The sequence below is a fragment of the Barbus barbus genome (genome assembly GCF_936440315.1).
Source record: "Barbus barbus genome assembly, chromosome: 28".
Taxonomy (NCBI): domain Eukaryota; kingdom Metazoa; phylum Chordata; class Actinopteri; order Cypriniformes; family Cyprinidae; genus Barbus; species Barbus barbus.
The window spans coordinates 14,344,269-14,371,832 of NC_136756.1; the positions used below are offsets into that span (position 1 = coordinate 14,344,269).

At 36.6% G+C, this 27,564-nt stretch overlaps 1 protein-coding gene across 1 annotated transcript in view; it reads left to right on the plus strand.

Moving 5' to 3' along the window:
* The window catches only part of ipo11 (importin 11), a 170,908-nt gene that overhangs the window by 32,048 nt on the left and 111,296 nt on the right, over positions 1-27,564 (plus strand). Inside the window, exons 6-13 of the mRNA XM_079383422.1 lie at positions 4,795-4,927; positions 6,388-6,446; positions 9,412-9,460; positions 11,678-11,748; positions 11,865-12,057; positions 12,409-12,561; positions 18,937-18,980; positions 24,785-24,875. Coding sequence (XP_079239548.1) covers positions 4,795-4,927; positions 6,388-6,446; positions 9,412-9,460; positions 11,678-11,748; positions 11,865-12,057; positions 12,409-12,561; positions 18,937-18,980; positions 24,785-24,875 — 793 coding nt within the window. The remainder of the gene's footprint in view (positions 1-4,794; positions 4,928-6,387; positions 6,447-9,411; positions 9,461-11,677; positions 11,749-11,864; positions 12,058-12,408; positions 12,562-18,936; positions 18,981-24,784; positions 24,876-27,564) is intronic.

Genomic DNA, 27,564 nt, shown 5'->3' on the forward strand with positions numbered 1-27,564 from the left:
CTTGACAAGACTGTTGTTTTGTTTTGACTTGGTTTGATTTTGTCTTGACAGGACTCATTTTTTGTTTGTTTTTTTTGTTTTGTTTGTTTCGATCGTAAAGATAAATCTTGACAGGGTGATCACTTTTGAATTGTAGGAGACTAACTGTACACTATCCCTTGCATGCTATATTTTTCATTAAATCACAATATATATATTTCTATATTAATCAGTGATGCTGGTATTTTTTACAGAATTTAGTTTTTAATTACAGAGAGTCAAATTTTTGATAGGTGAGAAAGAAATCCTTTGCTGTTCAGTGCACAGTTTGTTTGTTTTTTGACTGTTTCCAAACATTTTGGGTTATCTGTACCTGTATTTAACACTGATCACTTTGGATCATCTACTTGTTAATATCCAGTCTTATGATCTAATGTCTAATCATCATGGCACCAGGAGCAGGACATGGTCAAGTGTGAGCATTTACACTGGAGTATATCCATTCTAGTTAGATCAACAATTTAACAAACTTTCCCTGACCTCAATTTTGGGCGAGGGCAACTGGCACTGAAACAGCTCTTCATCATCACTGCTCATCTTCAATTCTGATTATTTTTTCTGTCAGTTTTCAGAAGTTGATATCAGCCACACACAGTTTGTTGGGAAAAATGCTATGAGTTCATTGCTTGACTATAAATTCAGTGTTGGTGAAATGTTCAAGTTTCTATCGAGAGGTTATGCTTAGTTTTAAAGTTTACTTATTTTACTGTGCCAAATTAGTTTGGAAGAAAATAATTAGTATGTGCTGACCCCTCCGTCTGACCTGTAGAGTGACATAAGCTGCTGCTTCTGTTAATGGTCATGTCATGTTTTGTGCGGTGTTCTCAATGTGGTCAGTAATGATTGGATTATGCAGAATTCATTATGACATTAGGTTATATCTTAAGGATATAAGAATAAGAACTTCAGTTTCCATGGTAATTTAGCAATTACTATACATTCTTAAATGCATGATATGCTTCTGTTAATGAACATAATTTAAAGAGGTGCACTCTTTCTGGCTTTTGGCATTTATATGCTATGTCCTTCATTCTGGCATTTATATGGTATGTCCGTGTCATACCATATAAATGCACAAATAACAACAAAGAAATCCTCATGTTGTTGGAGAGGTTTTTTTTTTTTTAAATGTGCTTCAGTCTACACATCATTTGCTCTCATGATAACTATCATTTGCCACCTGGTCTTTCCAACAGTTGCTACAAATGGCAAATAACTATTTTCAGCCTTTTGGCAAATGTAAACAGCATTTGCAGTGTAGATCAAAATTTTAATACTAATTGTGCTGAATAAAAGTGTCGTCTTTGCAGATGCACGAATTGGACACCTTTTGCATATTCTACAGATGGTCTTTCATCTGTAAAATGAGGATGTATTTCAGAACAAGAACATTTGCAGTATACCAAATGGCAGTCTGCCGATTGAGGTTGTAGAACTCTTTGCTTTTGTTGCTTCTGAAAATGCATTTTTAAAAGCAAGGATAATAAATCAGTGGCATGTGATGGTGTCTGAAATGAGGAGGCAAAGGCATCTCTCTTGGAGATTTTATTCTAGTGTTCCGAGGTTTATACTTATAATTAGATATGTAATATTTAAATATGAATTGAGTTAATTTAAAGGAATTGTAATTATTAATAGCAATACACTTTTTCTTCTAATTAAATTAAACTGAATTAAGTTAAGTTTCTTTTATAGATCCTAAAAAGTAGAGACATTTTTAGAACACTAAACGCTGTAGTGTCAGATTATTATTATTATTTTTTTTTAGAATATACTCATCCAGGCTGAATTTATTTAATGGAAAATACAGTAAATACAGTGCTATTGTGAAATATTATTGCAATTTGAAATAACTGTTTTCTATTTAAATGGCTATATTTAAAAATGTACTTTATTCCTGTGATGGATTTTCAGCAGCCCTTACTTTAGTCTTTAGTGTCACATAATCGTATAAAAATCATTATAGGTTAGGTGTGTGTTTGTGCCTTCTGCAACCCTATGGTTATTGCAGTGGTGTAAATGATGTGCCACATGTGCAAGACTTAAAAATGTCCAGGGAAATGCAGTACATTGCGATCACAACCTCATGTGTTAAAGCATCACAACAGCAGATTAATATGATCCTGTCGAACTGGATTTGACGGAAGAAACCATTCTCTTACCTCAATCGGGAGTCATTATTGATTGCTTGTAAGAAGGTGTGTGATAAGAATATAGATGTTGTTTTTATGTGAAACATAAATATGGATATTGGTGCCTCTTTGTGGTCTTGCTTGTGAAAACCTACAGAACAGGCGGTATAAACAGTAATGCAATACCTTTGAGTTCTGATGTAATGTGTAGAAATGCTAAAGTTAACAGTCACTTAATTACTCTACTTTTTGATTCTTATGGATTGTTCCTACAAAGTAGAGGCTAAAAATATCTGCAAAGCAGAATTTTCAGCATCGTTACTCCAGTCTTCAGTGTCACATGATCCTTCAGAAATCATCCTAATATGCTGTTTTGATGCTGTTGAAACATTTGTTCTTATTATCAATGTTGAAAACAGATGCTGCTTAATAGTTTTGTGGAAAATGTAATACATTTTATGGATTCTTTAATGAATAAAAAGCTTTTTATTTCAGCAACATAATAAATGCCTTTACTGCCACTTTTGATTAGTTTAATGCTTTGTTGTTGAATAAGAGTTTTAATTGATTTTAAAAAAAAAAACTTACTGACCCTAAACATTAAAAATAAATGTTAAAACAATACTCAATCTATTTTTATTTGTTTTTTCTTCAATATTCAGTCATACAGGTTTGGAAGACATGAAGCTGAGTAGGCCTTAATGATGATTTTTTTTCATATTTTATCCTTTATATTAAAATCTAGGATAAAATATTAACCTTACAGTGTATTTTAAATTTATCTTTCATTTTTGACTACTTTAAATGTAATCCAACCTTTGTTCCCAAACAAGTCAGTCCAAACTAGCTATTCAAAGATGGCTTAATGTTGGATAAAATTGACTTAAACTTGTCTTTCTAATTTTTATGTACATTGAATGTTTAACTATAGACAAAGTTACACTAACCAGGCTTTCAGACATTTGGTAAGAGCTTTTCATACCTCCAATTTCCCCCCGAGGTTTAAAGACCTCTTTTCACTGACCATTTGTTGAAAAGGGAAAAATATTTTCACACCCATTTTTTGCGCCCACTTTGTGTAAACTGCCGTATCCTTTTGTCTCACCCTTTAATGCCTGTAACACTTTACAATTTTCAGTCTATTATGTAATTCCAACTTTCGGTATGTCCAGAAACAGGTCATACATTTTCACTTTTCGTGCATCTCTCATGGGCATTCAGTCAGGCACGTTGCCATAGTGACAAGAAGGCCAAGCCCCAGTCAGTGTAGATGTCTGTCTGTTCCTGGTATGGACTGTAAATTGCTTTCTTTACAACCTCAGTGTGACACACACCTTCTGTAATATGAGGGTAGAATATGCTGCTTTTCTCCATGCGGTGCATTTTAAGTTTCTAAATTTAAATTTCTCAATAACAGCTGCCTTAGTGAGTTCTGCTTTATTCTTGATAGTAATATAATTGTAGTTTCTTTCAAGTAGTCATTATTATGTTCTTTCCTCCCCTGAAAATGCCATTTATCATTATGAAAATCCATTTATTATGCAGCTCATATATGTAATTAATGCTAATCTATCATCATCTGCTATGCAAAACAGAATGAGTTTTTGTTCTTGTCAGGCAGTTCCTCTGAAGTGCTCTTCAAGGAAAGCGTTACGTGCTGCAGTCTTTGACGTGCTTGCGTGCTCTCTGGTGATTTGAGAATATCATTAAATGAACCGTGGAAGATATTACTGCTGACGTCTCCCTGTCCTCAAGCTATGACGAAAAGGTTTTTCTCTGTGTGCTGGATGATTTTGGAATGTGAACTGTATGAATCACAGTTTTCTTCATACTGTAGGTTGTTTGGTTGGCCAGTTTGCATTTTTTTTAAATTAAGCTTTAAAAGAATCACTGCCCTTTAGAAATATCTGGCTTCTGCTGTGTGAATATTGATGCCATCCATCTATTATTGCAAAATAATCCCTTTCAGGTTTATAGATATTATGGCTTTTTAGCAAATAAATACATACGTGGAATAATCTTACTTATGAGATTATATGTATATATGGTAATACTTTAGTTTAGGGACCATTCTCACAATTGACTAGGAACTTATTAGAATGCTTATTACTAGGATATTGGCTCTTTATTAGTATTAATAAATCACATATTGATATTAATGCCTTATTCGGCATGACACACACACACACACATTTTAAATAGTTATTTCACAATATTCTTATAAAGACAATAATAAAATAAATGCAGGCTTTGTGAACATAAGAAAAATATCTGAAAATGTTATAAAATAAAACAAAAACAATAATAAAAAAAATTGAAATGCTGCATCATGTAGATCTGAAGTTGGCCCAGGAGTGCAAGTAGAATGAAAAATGTGAATTTCTCCCATATGAAGAAAACCATTTTGGGTAATCCTGCAGTTTATGCACAGTAGTAGCATTGGGGACTAGCATTATCTGTCTATGGTGCTCCAAAATAAAATTAGCATAGTGGGTGCACCAAATCAAAGATGGAGACTTTAAGCATATCTGTCAAATAGTTCAATCACATCGTACCTCTGAAACTCACCAAATGCTAATTTAGCCCCTGTTTTGTGCTTCTGTATTTTTTTTTTTTTTTAAAGCTGGCGTCAAGCATCTATAGTTTCGCTTGCTCTCTGTGGAATCATCACACGGACACATTCCTACAGCAGATCTACGCAGGAGACCAACAGGCTGCTCTTAGCTCCCTGGAGCGTACTCTGCTCTCTTTGAAAGGTACACACACACACACACAGTCACTGCTGAAACACTCATTGCTTCTTAGAAAATTTCCCAGCCTACGCCTGCAGATTACAGACTTAAGCAGCTATACATAAAAGCACAGACACTGGTTGTGTTAATGTTGCAAGCCACTCACTGCTCCGGGCTGGATAACTTTAGTAGCTTAAAGCCGTCCGCAATCAAACGCAAATAGAGAGTCAGGCTTAAAAATGTAAAATGCTAATCTGCTCATTTTAAATACTTGCCTGTTTGTCAGACAAACTCATTCAATCAACATTAATGTACGTTAAGGGATTTTGTGATAAAATAGACGAAGCTTCCAAATGAAGGAAGAAGCTCCCAAATGTAGGCTAATGTTATTTTTTTATAAAATTAGGGCTATAAATCTAAATAATGGCACAAAGTCGTCTTGTCTATTTCCTTGAAAACTTGATTCTAATATGTCCCTGAAAAGGTGATAAAATTTCTGTATTTTTTTCTATTACTTATTTTCCTTTTTTCTTTTTTTATTACTGACTATTTCTTATAATTATAATTGCTTGGAAAGCATGATGGAATCTTTGGTGAGAAATACTTTAAGTATACATACCTGTCCTTTTTATTAGGGCCTGAGCACCACGGTGCGAGGACCCTATTGGAATTGCTGCATTTATTATTTTTTTATAAATATTACAATTGCAGCTTTAATAACTATTAAATTAGAGAATGCATGGAATATTTGTAGTTAGATTTGTCACTGTGCAGGAACATTTTCAGTGTATTCATATAATTAAAAATTATTTTTGAAAAGAAATAGTGACCCATGATATACACTTTCTTTTTAACCATTCATGTGAAAATGATAGTAAAATGAGTGAAATAATTGCTGTGAGCATACAGATTGGAATTAAAGGGATAGTTCACCCAAAAATGAAATTCTGTAATTAATTACTCGCCCTCAAACCCGTAAGACCTTTGTTCATCTTCGGAACACAAATTAAGATATTTTTTTCTGAAACCGGAGAGCTTTCTGATCCTGCAAATTGGTGAAAAGTATTTTTTTAGTTTTCTTTGTGCACAAAAATTCTCATCAGCTTCATAAAATTAAGATTGAAACACTGATGTCACATGGACTATTTTAACGATGTCCTTACTACCTTTCTGGGCCTGGAATGTGGTAGTTGCGTTGCTGTCTATGCAGGGTGAGAAAGCTCTCGGATTTCATCAAAAATACCTTAATTTGTGTTCTGAAGATGAATGAAGGTTTTACGTGTTTGAAATGGCAGGAGGGTGAGCAATTATTGAAAGAATAGAACTATCCCTTTAAGGCTTTTTCTTCAGCCTCATGTAAAATACTTTTTGTTCTAACATTACACACACTTTTCTTACTCATTATTAGCAAAATAATTGTTTTGTGTGACAAAAATATAGCATTTATTAAGTAACAGTTGTATATTTGTTTGTTCTACTTGTAGTACTTCGGAAGTTTACTGTGCATGGATTCATTGAGCCACATAACAACATGGAAGTCATGGTAAGTTCTGGAATATTTCAAATAATAAAAGAAGGTCTATCATCATTCATATAAAATAGCAAAAAAGTTTAGTTTTAATATTTACTGACTGCTTGTTTAGATGTGATCTGAAAGCCAGGGCTGATGTTTTCTTGTGTTCACTTTTTAAACCGCTAATCACACTTCTGCACCCATAAAAATTCATTTAGAAGAAAGACAGATTAAATTGTGAAAATTGAGTAGCTGTTTGCAAGGAAAATCAACCTGAGGGTTATGATGTTGGGAGTTCTGACATTAAAAATAAATCATTGCACATAAATGAGATGCTCATTCTCAAGTGGAAGATGGGTCTTGGGGGAAAAAAAACGGTCAGTGGGAATATTTAATGCATTACATATGTCCTGTGGTAATTATGCATTAAACATTAGAATATCTCTCCTTGAAACACCACATTTTGTGTTGACACATGCAAAATAATACTGATTTATTTGTTCATTTTGTTGTGTTTAAATGGGTTAAATGAGAATTGTTTCACAACATATTCTGAATGCAAGGAGAATTTGCTGGCATAAAGCACACGCTGACTGAAGTTCAGCCAGCCTCTGCAGGAAGCCCATATGGTGCCTTCATCTCTTAATGCATCTGTGGGAGTTGGCTTATCAGAGATAATTTTCACATTACAGTGATGCGAGTCTTTGAAAAAATTGAAATTGGCAGAAAACAATGAGTCAAAGAAAAAGTTTTGTAGCATTGATAGTGCAATGCAACAATGCAGAAAAGATTTAATGTAATAACTGTTACGCTGAGCTTTTAAATGTATTTGTTATTCTCAAAGGACAGTTAGATTTGCTTTATATACACACATACTTTCTATATATAGTACATAGAGATGTCTTTATAGTAGTGCTGGGTGATATATTAAATATTCACAGTATATTCATATGAATTTGACATTCCCATTTCTTCCCTTTCTGCTTCAAAGAAGATCCCATTTTTATTCAGTTTTATTATTAGAATTTATTAAGTTTATGTAATCAACCCTTGATCCGGCAGTCCATTTGTTGGACTGTCAGGAAGACTGCGTCTTTGGAGCCTGTGCCACTGACATTTTGAATTTGAGTTTATTAGTTGTGGTAAAGGAAATGATGATGGCACCATTATTGATCCGTTCTGGAGGTAAGACGACTCAAAAGAGAATATTTTCAATGAGCTGCTGCCTCCGGCTATCAATCAACTGCCAAGCTACAGAAACGCAGTCTTCTGCCAGTAGGGCTGTAGCTCTCTTGTCTCTCTGGAGACTCCTGGACTTTAATGTCGTCTTTCCGCCCAAAGCCAGACAGTCAGTGTCATAAAATTTTCCCAATCCTCTTCATCCTCAGTGCATCATTACTCCATCATTATCAAACACAAAACATCTTTAGTCTACCTTTGACTAAAGTCCAGTGCCTGAAGTGGACTTCACACGGTGTTCAGTCACCAGTGAGATATCACATCGCAGGGAGTGAATATTTTCAGGACTGCTAATGGCATAACACTATAACAGGAAGTACAGAGGGAAATTTACTTACCAGTGAGTCATTGAGTAAATTTGGCTTTGCGCGAAATCTGGTCTTTTATATGATATACATTCAAGAGTGTTATATTATTTTTTTGTTTGTTGTATAAATTTATATAAAACTTATTGATTACTTGTATCTTAAAATATATACAGGAATATGTTGTTTGATTTTTAAATGTATATCAGGGTTAAGTAACACTAAATACAAAACCATAAAAAAAAATGTATTATTTGAAATAAAATAAGCATTAACTGAAATAAAATATAAGAAGTTTGTTGTATATTTCAGCTGGTTGCCAAAGCTACGTTTCTCATTTTTGTTTAGTTTGTTACATTACTGAAATAACTAAATAAACTGAAGAGTAAAGCTAAAAATAAACTAAAACCTAAAATTTTATAAAAATGATACGTATAAAACAGGTGTGCATCAGGACAATGACCCAATACACCCTGCCAGTTCAGTCAAGGAATTTATAAGGGCAAAGAAATGGAAAGTCTTAGATTGCCCAAGTCAATCTCCAGATTTAAATCCGATTGAACATGAATTTCACCAGCTGGAGAGGAGAGTAAAGGCAGAAACTCTATGCTCACATCAATGAGTGGGATGAACTCTAAACATTTGCAAATATGATTAAAAGATGAATATGAGACAAAACTACAGAATGTCACATTTTATTATTAGCCGTTTCAACAAATGCATGTTTTACCAAATAAAAAGAACAGCACTTTTAGAGTTCACCCCACTCATTGATGTGAGCATAAGTATATAGGCAGATATAAAAGATTAAAAGCCATTATTTAGTGTAACCTATTGTTCTTTTATTTATATATTTAATATATTTACAAAACATTCATTTCTATATCATCGTACTTGAATGTTGTCTGTGTTTGAAATTGCATGGCACTGAAAATGAGTACGTTTTGTCAGATAGCTCCTGCTTCTTGTTTGTGTGTGCAGTTCATCTTAAGTCATAAAGAAACTGTATGTACATTAATATACACAAAGTAGCATATTCACTTCATTTATACTGCTACAATGACCGTCAGTTAGCCCATTGTTTATTGACTGCAAAGTTTTAGTGTTAAAAGCAAATTTACTGCTGTAATTTACTGTATGTGGTGCAGAAATTTCCATCTGTCAGCTCAGTGTTACACAGTGCCCTGTGTTGATCAAACTGTTTCCATATATTTAACGACCGTTCTAGGATTGTATCCTGGCACGGCAGGGACTCTCTAAATCTCTCCTCCGACACACCACGTAAAGAGCCTGTCCTTCCCCAACCTGAGTTAAGATTGCCTGGGGCTTCCTGCCAAATCTGCCTTCAACATGACCCAAGAAAGCCTAGATGTTGTCAGCACCAATAGCACCGTGGTTGCTAACCACACCTGATACGATGTTTCATTTACTATCTCTGTCTGATTCCCTAGGGCTTCCTCAATGCAGTCTTTGAGCGGCTAAAGCAGTTTCTAGAATGCTGTGAGTATTACATGCTTTTCTTTTTTTTTTTCTAATTGCAGTGGTGCTTTTGAGTTGTTTTTTCCATCTACAAACTTTTTAACACACAAACTTTTTATGGCGTAGTCAGTCGCCTGCTGTAAACACATTAATAAATCCATACTTAATAAATAACTTTACTTTCTTAAAAAAATAATTACTGACCCCAAACTTTTGAACAGTAATGTACATTAATTAGATTTTAAGGTGAGGGTTTTTTATGTTGTGCTTAGTTTTCAGTTGATGCCATTGTAAAAATGTGCTGTTTGCAGTCAGCCATGATTTATTCTGTCAGCAAAAGTATCCAGTAACAGGAGGTTACTGAGATAAAGGATATCTGTGATGTCAACTTGTCTGCTCCCATGAAGCAACCGTATTTTCACTACAATTCATTTCTTTGTGGAAAACTTATTTTTTTTAATGAGGGCAAATAACTAAGAACTCTGTTAAAGACTTTTTTTCACCACAATATACTGTGAGACATTTTATCCAATTAAATTTTATTCAAAGATATTCCCATTTGGGATATAACGTGCTATTGTATTGTAGCCGAATTGGATTTGGAGGAACAACCATTTAGGAGAAATAAACATTTGATTTGAGGATTTCAGCCTATCCAGAGATAACAGCCATTTTTTTCAGGTTACAGAGTTCAGCTGTGTGACATTGAGTGAAGAAAAAAACATTTTCCTGTTCATTTTTGAATGTCAGTTTAAGTCCAAAATAATATTCTAAGTAAAAAGGATTTTTACGAAAAGAACTTTTAGATATTTCTGATTGAGATCACAAGGTTCATTCTGACGGGCTGGGATTCTTTATTGCTTGAATATAGAGTGCACAGTCAAAGGCCGAACTAATTTATTTCTGAAAGATCACCACTTCAAAGCCTCAAACTAAATTTCTGCTCAAGCAAAAGACAATAATGCCACATCTGCATGGTTTCACCTGGAGACACTGTGCTCTGGTTTTCCCAGACTCGTCGTTGCATGAGTTATATATCATCAGATGAGACAGAAGCAAGCTGTTATCTACTGGTGATATCACAGGCAATATGTTCTCCTGGCTGGGCCGCAGGTCAGGTTCCATTCGGCCTGTTGGTATTTCAGTGTGGATGAGAGACTTAGCTTATGAGCAAACAGAATTTGAAATATCAACTCTGGGCCAGATAAGGTCCCCCAAATAATCCAGGCTTTTTTGGGTTCTATTAATTTTTTCATTTCTCTCTGCACCAAGAAATTGATGCCCAATCCCCTTGAAAGGTTACTCTGCTCTATCACACTGTATCACGCTGTCCTGAGTGCTGACTTGTAAGAAAACAGATTAGTCTTTGCCGTTTGGGGCTGTTTTTTTCGGTTTTGCAATTTTTGGCTTTCGTTTGACTGATTTAGCCAATGTAATCAATAACAAGAAATGCTTTAAAGACACAGTTCACCTAAAAAAGAAAGTTCTAGCGTCATTTACTCACCCTCATGATGTTACTTCTGTGAAACACAAAAAGTGAATTTTAGCCCCTCTTTGGCATATAATGAAAGTGAATAGGGGCTTTCTAACAGTGTAGTTCTAGGAAGCTAGCAGGGTGGTTCCTAGAGAACCAATTTCCCCCTCAGATCATTTTCCTGGTAGTTCTTATAGAACTGTTTTAGACTGTATTCTGAAGTAGGAGCTAATTTAGTTCCCCCAAATGGAGTTCCTAGAACTAAAACAGTTCCTAGTTGTGGCGTGAACACCCAAAAAGCGAGTAGTTCTGCCAATAGCTGTAGGAACTATGAAAAGGTTATTCCAGTGTGAAAGCCCCTACTGAGGGCTGAAATGACTAAAAAGCACCAAAAATATATTATAAAAATTAGTTCAGATGTCTCCTGTGCTAAGGCTTTTAAAGCAAACCTCAAACTTTGTGTAGAACAAACCCAAAGTCTATATTCACAGAAAACCCTCCAGTGATCGAATCATTGAGTCAGTGAATGGTAATCCGGAACCGAATCAGGCAAACTTGTGAACAAATAATTCAGACAGATTTTGAACCTTCATGAAAAAGAGCTAGATTGGATTTCCAGTGGGTTACAGCTTGAATTTTGATCTGCTTGGCCTTTAGAAGACTGAGAATACTACAAATGGACTGCTTTTATGATACTTTATGGTGATTTTTGTCATTTTGGAGTAAATAATGATAGAATTTTTATTTTTTTATACTATTTGCAGGCCGGCAAGTTGGACCAGGCAGTCTTTGCAGGGAAAAGCTTGAGAAGACCATCATTTTGTTCACCAAAGTTGTAAGTCTAAAAGTTCAGTCATTTAGAGGGCAAAGGACAAAAAAAATGGGCACTTATACTTAAGATGTTGTACTCCTGAACTATGGTTTAACGTGGCCTCTTATGCTCTTTACTAGCTGCTGGACTTCCTGGAATATCACCCATGGCCTTTCATCCCTCTAATTCAGTGTTCCCTGGAGTTTGCGGTCAGCTACGTGTTCACCGAGGCTGGCGAGGGAGTTGTTTTTGAGCGTTTTATTGTACAGTGCATGAACCTCATCAAGGTGATCGTCAAAAATGATGCCTACAAACCTGCCAAGAACATTGAAGGTAGGCAGTGTAATGACTTTGGCGTGGCGTGCCTCTATTTTGAAGTTCTAGCTTATTCGAATAGGAAGTGGATAACAGCCTTTAAACGCATCAAGGGCATTTTTGAGTTGGTAGAGGGCAAGAGTGAATCAATGAGATGTTCATAATGAAATCTGACTGTTCGGTCATGACTGAGGTTCCCTAGATAGAGATTGAAGTAAACTGATATAAAAATGCCTCCTGTTTAAATGTTTTATTGCCTTACTAATGGACTGTGGGAGCACATGAGACGTTTTAATGAATGATATAATATCTTGAACATTACTATATGCATAATTGTATATTAAACTGATGTTGCAATATGCATTACAGATAGTAAGCCGGAGAGCCTGGAGGCACATAAAATTAAGACCGCATTCTTTACACACCAAACGCTGACGGAGATTGGCAGGAGACTGGTGTCCAAATACTTTCTGCTGACAGAGGAAGAACTAACCATGTGGGAAGAAGACCCAGAGAGTTTTGGTAAATGTGAATTATGAACTCAATAACATATCTGAAGCTGTGAATCTTTTTGTTTGTATTTTTCTGGCCAGTTTGCCCTTTGTAATCAGAAAAATGGTAGAGATGGGGAGTTGAATTGGTACAAGAGACAGAATCTCGAATCCCAGATGAGAGCCACAGCTGTATGTATGTGTATATATATATATATATATATATATATATATATATATATATATATATATACATACATTCACATTCACATTCACATACACATACACATACACATATACATACACACACATACTTATATACACATACAGTATCTTACAAAAGTGAGTACACCCCTCACATTCAAAAATTTTGTATATGTTCTCAAGGGACAATACCACACAAAAGAAACATTTATGTTAACTTTTAATATTAAAATATATATTTTAGAGTAGTCAATGTGCAGCTTGTATAGAAGTACAAATTTACTGTACAAAAATGGGTACACCCTAAGTGAACATGTCAAAACTGTGTCCAAAGTGTGAATATTTTGTAGGGGCACCATTGTTATCTAGCACTGCCTTAATCCTCCTGGGCATGGAATTCACCAGAGCTGCACAGGTTGTTGCTGGCATCCTCTTCCACTCCTCCACAATGACATTGCGGAGCTACTGGATGTTAGACACATGGTGCTTCTCCACCTTCCGCTTGAGGATGCCCCACATATGCTCAATAGGGTTCAGGTCTGGGGACATACTTCGCCACTCCATCACCTTCAGCTTCATCAGCAAGGCAGTGTCATCTTGGTGGTGTGTTTGGGGTGGTTATTATGCTGGAAAACTGCTGTTCAGCACAGTTTCTGAAGGGAGGGCATCATCTTCTGCTTCAGAATGTCTCAGTACATGTTGGAATCCATGTTTCCCTCAATGAACCGCAGCTCCCCAGTACCAGCAGCACTCCTGCAGCCCCAGACCATGATGCTACCACCACCATGCTGGACTGTAGGCAAGGCACAATTTTCTCGGTACTCCTCACCAGGGTGTTGCCACACATGCTGGACACCATCTGAGCCAAACAAGTTTACCTTAGACTCATCAGACCACAGGACATGGTTCCAGTAATCCATGCTCTTGGCCAGGTTGCCTTCAGCAAACTGTTTGTAGGCTTTTTTGTGAGCCAGCTTCAGAAGAGGCTTCCTTCTGGGATGATGGCCATGCAAACCGACCTGTTGCAGTGTGGGGCGTATGGTCTGAGCACTGACAAGCTGAACTTTCACTTCTGCAGCCTCTAAAGCAATGCTGGCAGCACTCATGCGTCTGTTTTTCGAAGCCAGCTTCTGCACCTGACACACAGCACAAGGACTCAACTTCTTTGATCGAACCTTGCGAGGCCTGTTCCGAGTGAAACCTGTCTTGGAAAACTTCTGTATTACCCTGGCCACTGTACTGTAACTCAGTTCCAGGCTGTAACCAAACTTCTTATTGCCTAGGCCATCTTTGTGGAGAGCAACAATTCTAATTCTCAAATCCTCAGAGAGTTCTTTGCCATGAGGTGCCATGTTGAACATCCAGTGGTCAGTATGAGAGAATTGTACTCTGCTCTAAAACAAGATACACAAATTTGTATGGTCCTGACAAGCAGACAAAAACATGAACATGATGAATAGGACTTGTGGCTTTGCATGGTTAAACAATATATAGCTCTTATCACTTAGGGTGTACTCACTTTTGTTATCTCTTAGGGTGTACTAGCTTTTTTGACAATAATGGCTGTATGTTGAGTTATTTTCAGAGGACAGTAAATCTTTACTGCTGTACAAGTTGCACATTGACTACTCTAAAATATATCCAAGTTTAATTTCTATAGTATTGTCCCTTATATATAAAATGTATACTAAAATGATTGCAGAAATGTGAGGGGTGTACTCACTTTTGTGAGATACTTTATATACAGACACAGACATATGCATACAGTCATGGCCAAAAATATCGGCACCCTTGCAATTCTGTCAGAAAGTGCAACACTTCTCTCAGAAAATATTTCCAATTGCAAATGTTTTGGTATTCACTTGCTTATTGTTTTTGTTTGCACTGCAACAACACAAAAAACAGAGAAGAAAAGTCAAACTTGATAAAATTTCACACAGAACTCAAGAATGGACTGGACAAAATTATTGGCACCTTGTCAAAATTGTAAGAAATAAGCGCTTTTCATGTGATGCTCCTGTGGCAAGTAACCGGTGTGGGCAATAAAGTAAACACACTTGCAACCAGTTAAAATGGAGAAAAGTTGACTCAACCTTTTGTGTTGTGTGTCACACTTAGCGTGGAGAAAAGAAAGAAGTGTAAAGAGTTGTCTGTGGATTTGAGAGAAAAAATTGTGGAAAAACATGGACAATCTCAAGGCTACAAGTCCATCTCCAGAGATCTTAATGTTCCTATATCATCAAGAGGTTTACAGCCCATGGCACTGTAGCTAACCTCCCTGGGTTGCGTTTCCCAAAAGCACTGTAAGCTTAAGTACATCGTAGACCCATTGAAACCAATGGAGCTATGAACAACTTAGGCTTAAGATGCTTTTGGGAAACGCAGCCCTGGACATGGACGGAAGAGCAAAATTAATGAAAAATTACAACGAAGGATTGTTCGCACACCAATGCAAAACAGTTTATTATTAATATTATATACTTATTTACATTAAATATTATATTTTATGTGTATTTAACTTATTATGGCTGTCAATTAAAGTATTTAATTAAAAATATTTGGTAATTAAAATTTAAAAAGACAATAAATTAATTTAGTTTTTGTATAATTATTAGATTCAATAGACGGAAACAGTCATAATGTCAAATGTAATAAGCATTAATGCAGTTAAAAAATTACGACAGTAATTTATATAAAATATGATTGCGCATACATAAGAATCAGAATCAGAATGAGCTTTATTGGCCAAGTATGTTTACACATACAAGGAATTTGTTGTAGTGACAGAAGCTCCACAGTGCAACAGGACAGGACACAGATAATAAAAGAATAACAACAATTAACCAAAAGGCAATGTACAAAGCAGCAAAAACACAATATATAATATAAACAACTATGTATGTACATAGTCAAGTATGTGCAAATTAGAAATGAGAAAATAAAGATAAAATTAGTGAGTGTGGTGAATGGATAGTGTATTATAATTGTGTGTTCCACGTTTATTGTTGAGGGTTCATGAGATGGATTGCCTGAGGGAAGGAACTGTTCCTGTGTCTGGTCGTTCTGGTGCACAGAGCTCTGTAGCGTCGACCAGACGGTAACACTTCAAAGAGGGAGTGTGCTGGGTGTGAGGGGTCCATAGTGATTTTACCAGCCCTTTTGCTCACTCTGGATAAGTACAGTTCTTGGCGAGTGGGGAGGGTTGTACCAATGATTCGCTCAGCAGTCCGGACTACTCTCTGTAGTCTTCTGAGGTCAGACTTGGTAGCTGAGCTGAACCAGACATTATTATTATTATTATTATATATTATTGAAGTGCAGAGGATGGATTCAATGATGGCAGAGTAGAACTGTTTCAGCAGCTCCTGTGGCAGGTTGAACTTCCTCAGCTGGCGAAGAAAGTACTACCTCTGCTGGGCCTTCCTGACAATGGAGTCTATGTGAATCTCCCACTTCAGGTCCTGGGAGATGGTGGTGCCCAGGAATCTGAATGACTCCACTGCAGTCACAGTGCTGTTCATGATGGTGAGTGTGGGGCGAGCAGGGGGGTTTCTCCTGAAGTCCACTATCATCTCCACAGTTTTGAGCGTGTTAAGCTCCAGGTTCTTAAGACTGCACCAGACAGTCAGCTCCTTAACCTCCTGTCTTTAAGCAGACTCGTCACCGTCCTGGATGAGGCCGATCAGTGTGGTGTCGTCTGCAAACTTCAGGAGCTTGACAGAGGGGTCTTTAGATGTGCAGTCGTTGGTGTAGAGGGAGAAGAGCAGTGGGGAGAGTACGCAGCCCTGAGGAGCTCCAGTGCTGATGGTTCGAGTGCTGGATGTGAATTTACCAAGCTTTACTAACTGCTGTCTGTCTGTCAGGAAGCTGTTGATCCACTGGCAGACGGAGGTGGGGACGGAGAGCTGTGTTAGTTTATTCTGAAGGGTTTCCGTGGTGATGGTGTTAAAAGCAGAGCTGAAGTCCACAAACAGGATCCTCACATAAGTCCCTGGTCTGCCCAGATGCTGCAGGGTGAAGTGCAGTCCCATGTTGACTGCATCATCCACAGACCTGTTTGCTCTGTAGGCAAACTGCAGGGGGTCCAGTAAGGGTCCAGTGATGTCCTTCAGATAAGTCAAAACCAGTCTTTCAAATTATTTCATGGCTACAGACGTTAGGGCCACAGGTCTGTAGTCATTAAGTCCAGTAATTTTGGGTTTCTTTGGGACGGGGATGATGGTGGAGCGTTTGAAGCATGAGGGGACTTCACACAGCTCCAGTGATCTGTTGAAGATCTGTGTGAAGATGGGGGCCAGCTGATCAGCACAGGTTTTTAGACAGGCTGGTGACACACCGTCTGGGCCTGGTGCTTTCCTCCTTTTGTTTTTCCTGAAGACCTGGAACACATCTTCTTCGCTGATTTGAATCATGGGTGTGGGGTACAGAGGGGTTGCTGGAGGTGTGAATGGTTGTGTGGAGAGGTGTTCAGGGCGGGTGTGGGGTGATCTTTCAAAACAACAAAAGAACTTGTTCAAGTCGTCTGCCAGGTGTTGATTCTCCACAGTACTGGGGGATGGTGTCTTGTAACTGGTGATATCCTTCATTCCTATCCACACTGAAGCAGGATCACTGGAAGATAATTTTTTCCTGAGCTTGTCAGAATAATTCCTCTTTGCCACTCTGATCTCCTTTTCCAGTGTGTATTTGGCCTGTTTGTACAAGACTTTATCCCCTTTTCTGTAAGCATCTTCTTTGGCCTGACGGAGCTGTCTGAGTTTTGCAGTGAACCATGGTTTGTCATTGTTGTAGATTAGATGAGTCCTGTTAGGAATGCACATATCCTCACAGAAACTGATATATGATGTTACAGTCTCTGTGAGCTCGTCCAGATCAGCGGCAGCGGCTTCAAAAACAGTCCAATCAGTAAGGTCGAAACAGGCTTGTAAATCCCGCTCTGTTTCATTAGTCCATCTTTTAACAGAGTATGTTTAATAAGTATGTTCTTATAACTGTTTAATTTTTTGCTGAAAAATATTATCTACCACAATCCTTAATATACTCAAATATTGAAAATTGCCATACTAAAATCTCACAGGATGTTCTATATGGCTGTATATGGCTCAACCTGTCAAAAAGGAAGACGACAGCATAACCTGAATGCATGAATTAGTGAAGTGAAAGTAGCTATGCTAACAGATGTACTACCCGTGAACTTGAAGTCAAGAAGCTGCCCTTTCCTGTCAGTTAACCGAGCCCTGCATTATGTTATGCCCAGAGATGCTGAACCGTACCTGCTGCAGTAATTTAGCACATGTAATTCCTCTTAAGGAAATGGGCTTCGCAAAGTACATTTGGCCGTAATTCAAAATCTCTTGGTTTACTTTGCTGGTGTCATTTTCTAATCTATATTGCCATGGTCCAGTGATTTGTTTCTGGCGTTGGGAATGCCAGTTGCTTATTCGTCCAGGGGTCCTGCTGTCAAGGTAGCGTAATTGCGATTAATTCAGTGACTCAGCAGCAGATGGAATTATTCTGGCCTGTTGATGACCAACCCTTAGGAATATAAGGTGGCTAGAGATGATAGAGGAGGTGACATTATTAATTTTAATGACCAGCTCATGATTGAATCATGGGTAGAGAGAATCCTGCCACATCTTTGGGGTGCATCAGCCAGGATATGTTTTCTGAGAAAGGCTTGCTTAAATGTTAGAAGTTGTGAAGGTTGAAAGAATAGATATTTACTGACCCTCATTTCTTTGCTCATTTTTTTTTCTTACATGAAATATCCTTCTCACTCTTATCAATATAATCAAAATGGATGAGGACTGTTACTTTCAAACTCTAAAATGACAGCGAAGCACTGTAAAAGAATCATGAAAATTGGAAATTCAGCTCACTGACTCAATGATTCAGTCAGTTAACAGCTTACTGGAGTGAAAGATTATCAGTGAATGATGACTTGTTTGCCACGAAGTACAGGAATATTCTGCACGAGTATGATGATTTTGCTTTTTGAAGCTTGACAGCTTCAGTCCTGCTTCAGCCCCATTACCCATTATATTAAACAGAGTGGACAGAACATTCTTCAACAAATTTGTACGGTTTGTAATGACATGGAAGATGAATAACTGGCTAAATTTTTATTTTTGGGTGAACTATCACTTTAAAGTGCATGATATATCTTGTGACAAGTTATGTTTAACGTTGTTTCTTTCTTCAGCTGTGGAAGAGACTGGCGGTGACTCATGGAAGTATAGTTTGCGGGTAAGTGACCTCTCTTCCACGAAATACTGTTTGACTGATTTTATAATTATTATAATGTTCAAAGCTGTTTTTTGCATATGGAACATTTCCATTTGCTCATCTTTTGGTAAACCACCTTACAGAGAGATGTGTTCCAAGGTCAAAGGAAGTATCAGTAAATGCAAAGCAACGGAGTTAAATGGAATAAGGGGTCTGTCTCGTTTCTGTGGAATTTACATACAGTATGTGACTCTACAGGGTCATTTGTTACTGCCCTCATGCGACTTGATTTGCATTACATCTGGCTGCCCACTTAATGTGGCTTTTATGTCCTGGCTTTAAAATGACATTGGCTGACTAAACTTATAACCTCAAGTGAGAGTAGCGTTTTACATCACATTTGTCATTTACTCGGTTTACCTTCAGGTAATTTCAAAAGGGAATGCCTTAATGGTGTTTTGGGCTTAAATAGTCTTTCTGAGTGCAAATATTTGTAAGCAGTGTGAATGTTGCACATCAGTCGAAAGCAGTGGCTCTCACCTCGTTAGTCGTAAACCTAAAATGTGATGCATGTCTTTTCTGATTGTATTGTGGATAGAAGGAAAAAAGCGTAGTAAATGCAAATAATAATTTGCAATTAACCTTATAATTGGGCCTTAGAAATTTAGGAAAGCAAAGGCTTTTTTTTCTCAAAGAAGTAAAAAGAAAGAAAGAAAACACTCATGTCAAAAGTAGTGATTGACCGATATTGATTTTTTTATTACCAATACCAATTATTTGCATGTTTATGTGCCCGATAACCGATATGCTGAACCGATATTTATTTACTGTTATAAAGTAAATAAATGACTGAGTGAAGTAAGAACATACTTCACTTTGGGTTTTCCTCTTTTCAGTCATCTTTCTTTGTGTTGAAAATTAGCAGCCTTTCATATTAAATTTAATCTTCATATTAAAACAATTAAAACAATTTATTTATCAAAAGCAGCAGCAGCAACAACACTAATATTAACAATAAGCAAAATAAATGTATAATGTCTAATGTTTTCAAATGAAAGGACAGGAGGCATTTCAACCTCATTTTAAACTACAGTTTTAGTAGGTTTATAAGCTGATTAATAGGCCTATAGAGTCAAGAATAATTCACTGGATAATGTTAATTCACATAACCAACAAAAAGTATTTTATTGCATTTCTCAACTGTAATGTTATATCAGAATTATTAATAATGTTTTTGTTCTTGATTATGAAATGCCTGCTGACAGCACAGTTTATCTACGCATTTACACAGAACTATACTCAAACTGCGATTGCTTGCGGAGATAATTATTCTATAGAGATGTATTTATTTAGATGTTTATTAGCGAAATAAGGGTTATGTAGTAAATGTTACTATAATTTAGCATGTTTTAAACAAGTGAATCTTTTTAAAAGTTACATGCGGTGGCCATGCTGGAGCATTTCTTGAGCATCAACCCGCTAGTGAACAGCAATATGAAGCGGCTTCACGAGACTAATGAAGAGCAAATATACAACAGAGAGAGAATTCTGTTTAGCGCTTTTATTTCCAACATGTGCTCATTCATGGCTGCATATTATTTAATTCAGGCAAATTTAAGTCTTTATTGGGATAGGACTTGACCGATTATTTTACATGACTCCGTGAGTTGCTCTCTATTTCTTAGAGCCAAGCTGCATAAACTACATAACAGGCATTTATGTAAAGCATCTAATTTGTGCATTAATGGCTGTCATGTTAAATAAAGTTTACTAACTACAGCAGATCAGGTACCTGCACGCCGTTGTTGTCTCGTCTCCCCTCAGACGCGCTGCAATGGCGATCCTGCGCGCAATTCTCAAAACACCCACAAGATGGCGGCATTTATCGATGAATCCGATTTTACCAAACCGATATCCGATTATGGTAAAATGCTTAAATATCGAGAAAATATTGGTAAATCGATATATCGGTCGATCTCTAGTCAAAAGCTCTGAGTTTGCTTTCAATCAAATTTCAATATTTTGGCATATATTTAGTGTATTTGACAGTAAATGTAGTAGTAGGTAGTAGCATGATTTTTCTGATAAAGGTTGCCAATTGATTAGCTGTTCTTATTTGTAGTATTGCACATTTGCCCCCCCCCCCAAACCCTGTTATTTATATACCAGTATGACTATATAAAATTAATTATTAGTATAAACAACATCAGTAATACTACTGCTGCTACCACTGCTAATTATTATTAATTAATAAAAATAGAATACAAAATAGAAAAATATTAACAAAAAATCTAAACTGAATAGAAAATAGTGATATTGTAATATTTCACAGTATAAATAAGAAATAAATAAGTAACAATTAAAATAATAATAATGTCCTTGAGTGCCCTGAAAGGTGCCTTTAAGTAAAATGTAGCACTGCTACTACTACTACTCATAATAATTGTTATTTTTTATAAATAATAAAAAACGTTAAACAAAATAGAAAATACAAAAAAAGACACTGAATAGTAAATAGTGCTATTGTAATATTTCACAGAATAAACAACAACAATAATAATAATAATAATGTCCTTAAGTGCCCTGAAAGGTGCCTATAAGTAAAATGTAATAATGATAATAATAATGTATTTATTTTGGTATTACAACTCTAATATTGTTGTACTACAACAGGGGTGCCCACACTTTTTTGTGTGGGGATCTACTTTTCAAATGAGAAATTCACCGAGATCTACCATGTGAAAAAAAAAAAAATAATAATAAAATGCATATAAAATAAATATAAATGCATATAAAATTGTTGGGGTGTATCTTTATATTAATTACATTTTTAATTAAAAAAAATTATAATAATAAAATAATGTTCAATTCTTAGTACCCCCATAGAATCGTGCCTGGATTTACCTAAAGCAGTGGTTCTCCACCTTTTTTTTACTCCAGGACCCCCTCCTCTCCAAATCAATACTGCAAGCCTAAACTTTTCTATTCACTAAAACCTTTGTATTTTCATGTAGTTTTTTTTAAACAAAGCAAATTCAAGATAGATCCATAGATCCACTTTGCAAAAATGTCACTGCAGATATTCTATACAACTTAAAAGTATATATATTCTGAACTCGGCGATCTAAATGCAGCTCCGCCATCAGTGAATAGTTCCTCTGTCAGAACAAGCTTTTTTTTTTTTTGGAGCGTTTGATGCCCATATGTACATGAACACCACTGATCCTCACAAACTTCTCCAAAACATGTGAGCATCCGTTATAAAACACTCGCTGTATTCAACTACATATATATACTGAGCTATATTCTAGCAGAAATGTGACGTTACACATACATCGTCACATACATGGTTTGTTTGCGCATCAAATAATGTACACAATATTTTCAATACTATTTAGGGCAGATAGGGTGGATAGTATGCACATTGGGACGCAGGGATTGTGTGATTATGAGGCGCCGGGCTAGATGAAAGTGAAGCGAACGCAGAGAGAGAGTGAGTGTGTCCGAGAGAGAGCGACAATGCACGAGAGACATGTATACCCATATGTGATAAGGGTACAGCGAACCAGTGTTGCCATGGTCTCGGTTTTCCCGCACAATTGGGCTATTTTGAAAATACAATTGCAGGAAAAATTACAGAGCTGTGGGTTGCGGTTTTTTTGGGCTACTTTTATAATGTACCGCGGCTGCCCAAAGTGTATATACACGTGATCGCAAAAGGAAGTTATTACAAACACTCGATGGTGGTTTAAAGTGAGTTCTGAGTAAAAGTGTACTATTAATCTCATAAACTGTCTTATGTAGCATGATGCTAATGTTAGCTCTAATGCATCTGCGGAACGGGTCCAATTCTTCTTCATAATGCATTTTATCATAATACTTCATGTAAGGTCGCAAGAAAATGTTTTGTTGTATTTATATAGAAATACTTTTGATAATAGTTGGGTAAATGTATATTGGGATTGAAGCGATGTGGCTTGGTAAACGTTTTATTGCCAGTATAAAGGCTGATAATGGCTGAATTAACACAAAAGAATAATAAGGATTATGTCTCATACCTGGCGGAGGAGTGAAAGGTTCTGTTTCCTTAAACTAGCTTGTCATGCATTTCTTTTGCAACGCATTTACAGATAAATCCTAATATTTTAAATTTGCGATTAATCGTGATTAATCACAGTCCAGGACTGTGATTAACGCGATTACATTTTTTATTCGAATGACAGCACTAAAAAAAAAATGAAGTCACACATTTTCCTGAAATTAATTGCGATTAATCCCACATAGCATTAAAGTTTTTAAATATACTTTTATATTGCAATAATTTCACATTCAATCTTCAAATTAATGTACAAACAACATAAAGACAGTATATTTTTTATATTTGTTTAATGGCATCTTTATTTTTTATGACTGAAGGCCAGTATCACTGACACCAATTAATACTGATTTCCCTATAAAAATGTTTCCCCCTAATATTTAATCATTGACTATAGCCATTCAACTTTACATTATAATTAAGAGCTATCAATTTGAACATTTATTAGACTTTAAAAATAACTTCTGATTTTAGTGAGCTTAAAACAATCTTCACATAAACCCATTATAATAAATGTCATATTTATCTACCTGTGCCCCTCAGCAGAAATATACAGAAATTGAATAAAGTTATCAAAGACTAAATTCTAAACCAAATACAGATGAATCCTTAAAACTATAAAAGTTATTGATTTCCTCTTTTTTTTCTTTTGTTCTTGATGAACAGACATCACAGCAGCTGGTTATTAGGTTGTTTTGGCTTCTATTTCTTTAAGAGCTGCCACTGCTGAACATGACGCGGATCTGACACGCATCATATTTTCATATTCAGGTCGGACTCAGTCTCTTCTAATGAGCTGACGAGTTGAATCGGGTGTGTTAGATGAGGGAGACAGTGCTAGGATGCTCCAGAACAGTTTTGAAAACCATTTCAGAGACATTTCTTAATGTAACTGGGGGGGTCATGCATGGGGGTTCCAAAGGTTCTCTTTTGTTGACAACAATTGGTTTATAAGTATTTCTCATTACAAGATTGGAAAGGTGTTTGGTGCTTGATGCATTCCCAGTGCAATTCTAAGCAACCCAAACTCAGAGCAGATGTAGAGATGAGTTGTTGTAGAGCAGCATTTACCGTGATCCGAGCTGCTCCAGACACAGAAAACACTCGATCTTCAGCTGCTGTGCTGTGCATCACTCTGAATCATTCAGTGCATATATTGAATTAATTAAATCGCAACCTTTCCAATTTAATAATCGCACTAAGCCATACTGCAGTTTTGGATTTGATTAATTGTGCAACCCTTTTTTCGTAGAAGTTAAATCTTTGAAGTCTTTCAAACCTCCGGGCCAGAATGAAGTCCTTTCTCTTGTCATCATCCATAGTCAGTCCAGGCACCTGCCCTAAGTGCCCTTATTGATTCTGTTCTGAACTGTATGGATTATGTCAGATTTCCTGAAGGCATAGAACATATGATTTGACATGTGTGGTGATTGTTGAGCTTGCCACACTTTGCAAAGGTGTGATATTTGACCTCCATTATTCCCTTTGGAGGTCGGTGTCCCAGCATGTAATGATAGATGCTGAAGGCCACAGAGTCAGGTCTGGCACCCTGACCCCTCCTTCAATGCAAACTATTGATTGTTTTGGCTAGAGTGATGGATACCACCGAAACCCGATGGGCTTCTTTTCATGTGTTTGTGTTTGTATGTAAATGTTCGTGTTTAAAAGTTCCTGTATTTAATGCTTTCTTGTCACATCCTGTTCTCTTTGTTTTACTCTATCTTTACAGCCGTGCACAGAAGTGCTTTTCTTGGACATTTTCCACAACTACAGTCAAACGTTGACACCAGTGCTTCTAGAGATGGTGCAGAATCTTCAAGGTTGGTTTGATCAGATTTTTGTAATAAATATTATTTAAACTCTATATAGGGGTAGAAATTGTACCAAATTAAACAAATCAGTTATTTTAGTAATTTTATTTTATTTGAGAAGTGTATGATAAAATATAAACTTTATTTATTTATTGTTTGATAATCTTTAACCATGGTTTTCATGTTTTTTATTTTTGTAAAATGTAATTAATTTATTCAATAGATAACAATATTAATGGTATTGATTTTCACTCCTAACAAAATCCCTGCTGGACAAACAGCATAAACAGTGTTATTGGTTGGCTTCCCAGTCTTGCCAAGCTGGTTAGACTGTTCTGTTTTAAAGATTGTAGAGTGGCTTTAACCAGATAGACCAGCTTAAACCAGCTATGACATGATTTTTCCTAGTTTAAGGGGGTGGTTGACTTTTTTTTTTTTCTAGGCTTGATTGTGTTCATGGGGTGCAGTCTAACGTGTTAATGCTTCGTTTAAAAAAACAAACAAAAAAACCCCCCACATTTTTCACATAATTTACCTTTAAATTCAGTTCGCTCTGTTCCTTCTCATTTGAACATTACATTTTTGGTTTTATGAAGCCCCTCCCTTAGAAATACGCAATGGGCTCAGATTGGTTAGCTGGCCCAGTGTGTTTTGATTGGCTAAACTGCCAGTACACATCTAAACGTCATGCCCCTCAGCTCAGTGGCATGCGCTCCGGTTGTATTGTAAACAATGACGTTGTCTATATTGCTTAACAATTTGAGCCCGATTGAGACCCAGAGATTACTAGTGAAGAGGATTGTGCAGAACCTGTGCAAGCACAGCTCTTAATGGTGTTTTTTGTTTGTTGTTGTCTCATAAATTTAGATATGCTGTTATTTGTAAATGCTACTGCTTGTTAGCTTTTAATATTCGATTTTATCCTGATTAAAGCTTTAATACAGCACGGCAACCGCATGCGCGTAAATGTTTAATGCTTCTCATAGCTATGTGAAAAATATCTGTCCGCCTATAAACATAAAGTGTATAATTGGAACAGTTTATTGGAACTGGAGAGAGAGAGAGCGATGAAGAGTGGAGCGTATGCAGAGCAGGGGGACGCGAGGAACACCATAGCAAAAGTTATGCATTTTAAAACAAGAAAACACTAGTGTAAACGAGGCCTAAAGCCTCATTCAGACTGTCAGCCCAAATCCGATTGAAATCCAATCATATTTAATTAGTCTGAACGGCAACGAACTACATGAAATCCAATTTGTGCAAATCTATTTCGAGCTACATTCGTATGTGGTTTGGAATGCATTTCTGGAAATCCATTTCAGTCTGACCGGTCGGATTTAGCGTAGCTTTTTCACACCCTCACGCCACGTAAAACATAACCTTTTTGCAGAAAACGTGCTGAACATCTTTGCAGAAACAAGCTTGTGTCGTTGCGAAGTGCTAGCAGGAAAAAACAATATACTGCTATACGTACCTCTTTGTGCTTTGAATGTAGCGGAGACAAAAAAAAAAAAAAGACTGCAGCACGGAATAAAGCCACACATTCAAGCTTCCTGCGTTTCTGCTGCTGCCTCACAAGATGAAATATAATACTACAGGGCAACCGCGACGGTAAGACATCTGTATTGCAAACTGTATTGCTGTTACTGTCATTTTTAGCGTAGGCATAACAACGGAACAGAATTACCATAGAAACCAATGCACATTCAGTAAAAATTAAAGCGCGCTTATGGACGCACAAATCGGATTTGAACAGTTGCGATATGCTGTGTGGACAGACAGTTATTCAAATCAGATTCCATCCGGATATGCACGAAATCGGATTTGGGCTGACAATCTGAAGGAGGCTTTAGAGTCACTGCTTTTTTAGAATGTTGATTTTGACACTTATGAATCCATTAGGATTGTTAGAAGACAGAATTGCAATTCATAAATGAATAGATGTTTTCGTGCACCCCTAGTTTTGACAGTTTTGACATGGCCTTGCCCCCTTTGTCGCTTGTTCCCGAAGGCGGGGTTTATCTGGGTTTGTGACGTCACAAACCCGGGAAGTAACTTGTTGTAGGCATTAAACTGCCAAAACTTAAAAAAGACGATATCTTCATTTGCATTGAACTTTCAGCATCATAACTTTGCAGATATTGTTTATGCTCAAACGGCAACATTACACACTAACTAACATTTAAAAAAGTGAAATCGCAGTCAACCACCCCATTAAGTTGTTGCTTTTTTCTAGCAGGGATGGATTCATAATGCTTTAAGGAAAGAAAAAGTGAGCAATGACTCCTGGCATTCAAGGACACAGTGAATGAATTAGACAAGTCAAAGATTTTAATGTGCTTTTAAAAGCTTTTTAAAGACTCGCTGATCAAATGAAACTCACTGGTTAAATGAACTATCATTATGTCATTATGTGATAATGAAAGAAATGTCACATCTGGAGCAGGAGTAGTTAAAACGGTGAAGAAATGGTTCTTTTTTTTAACTGAAAGTTCATACTGCAGGTCCCTTTTTATCTATACTAATTAACATTTTAGCATCTTATGTCAAATATTTTGAAAAGCCAACAAAAGGGCAGTGCTGGAAATGTGCCAGGAAGCCACACAGGTTTTAGAGAACCCCTTTTTGAAGTGTTTCAGCATGGAAGTACTGTCATTTCTAGCTTCCGCCTGACATTAGCTTAGAGAGGCTGGGTTGA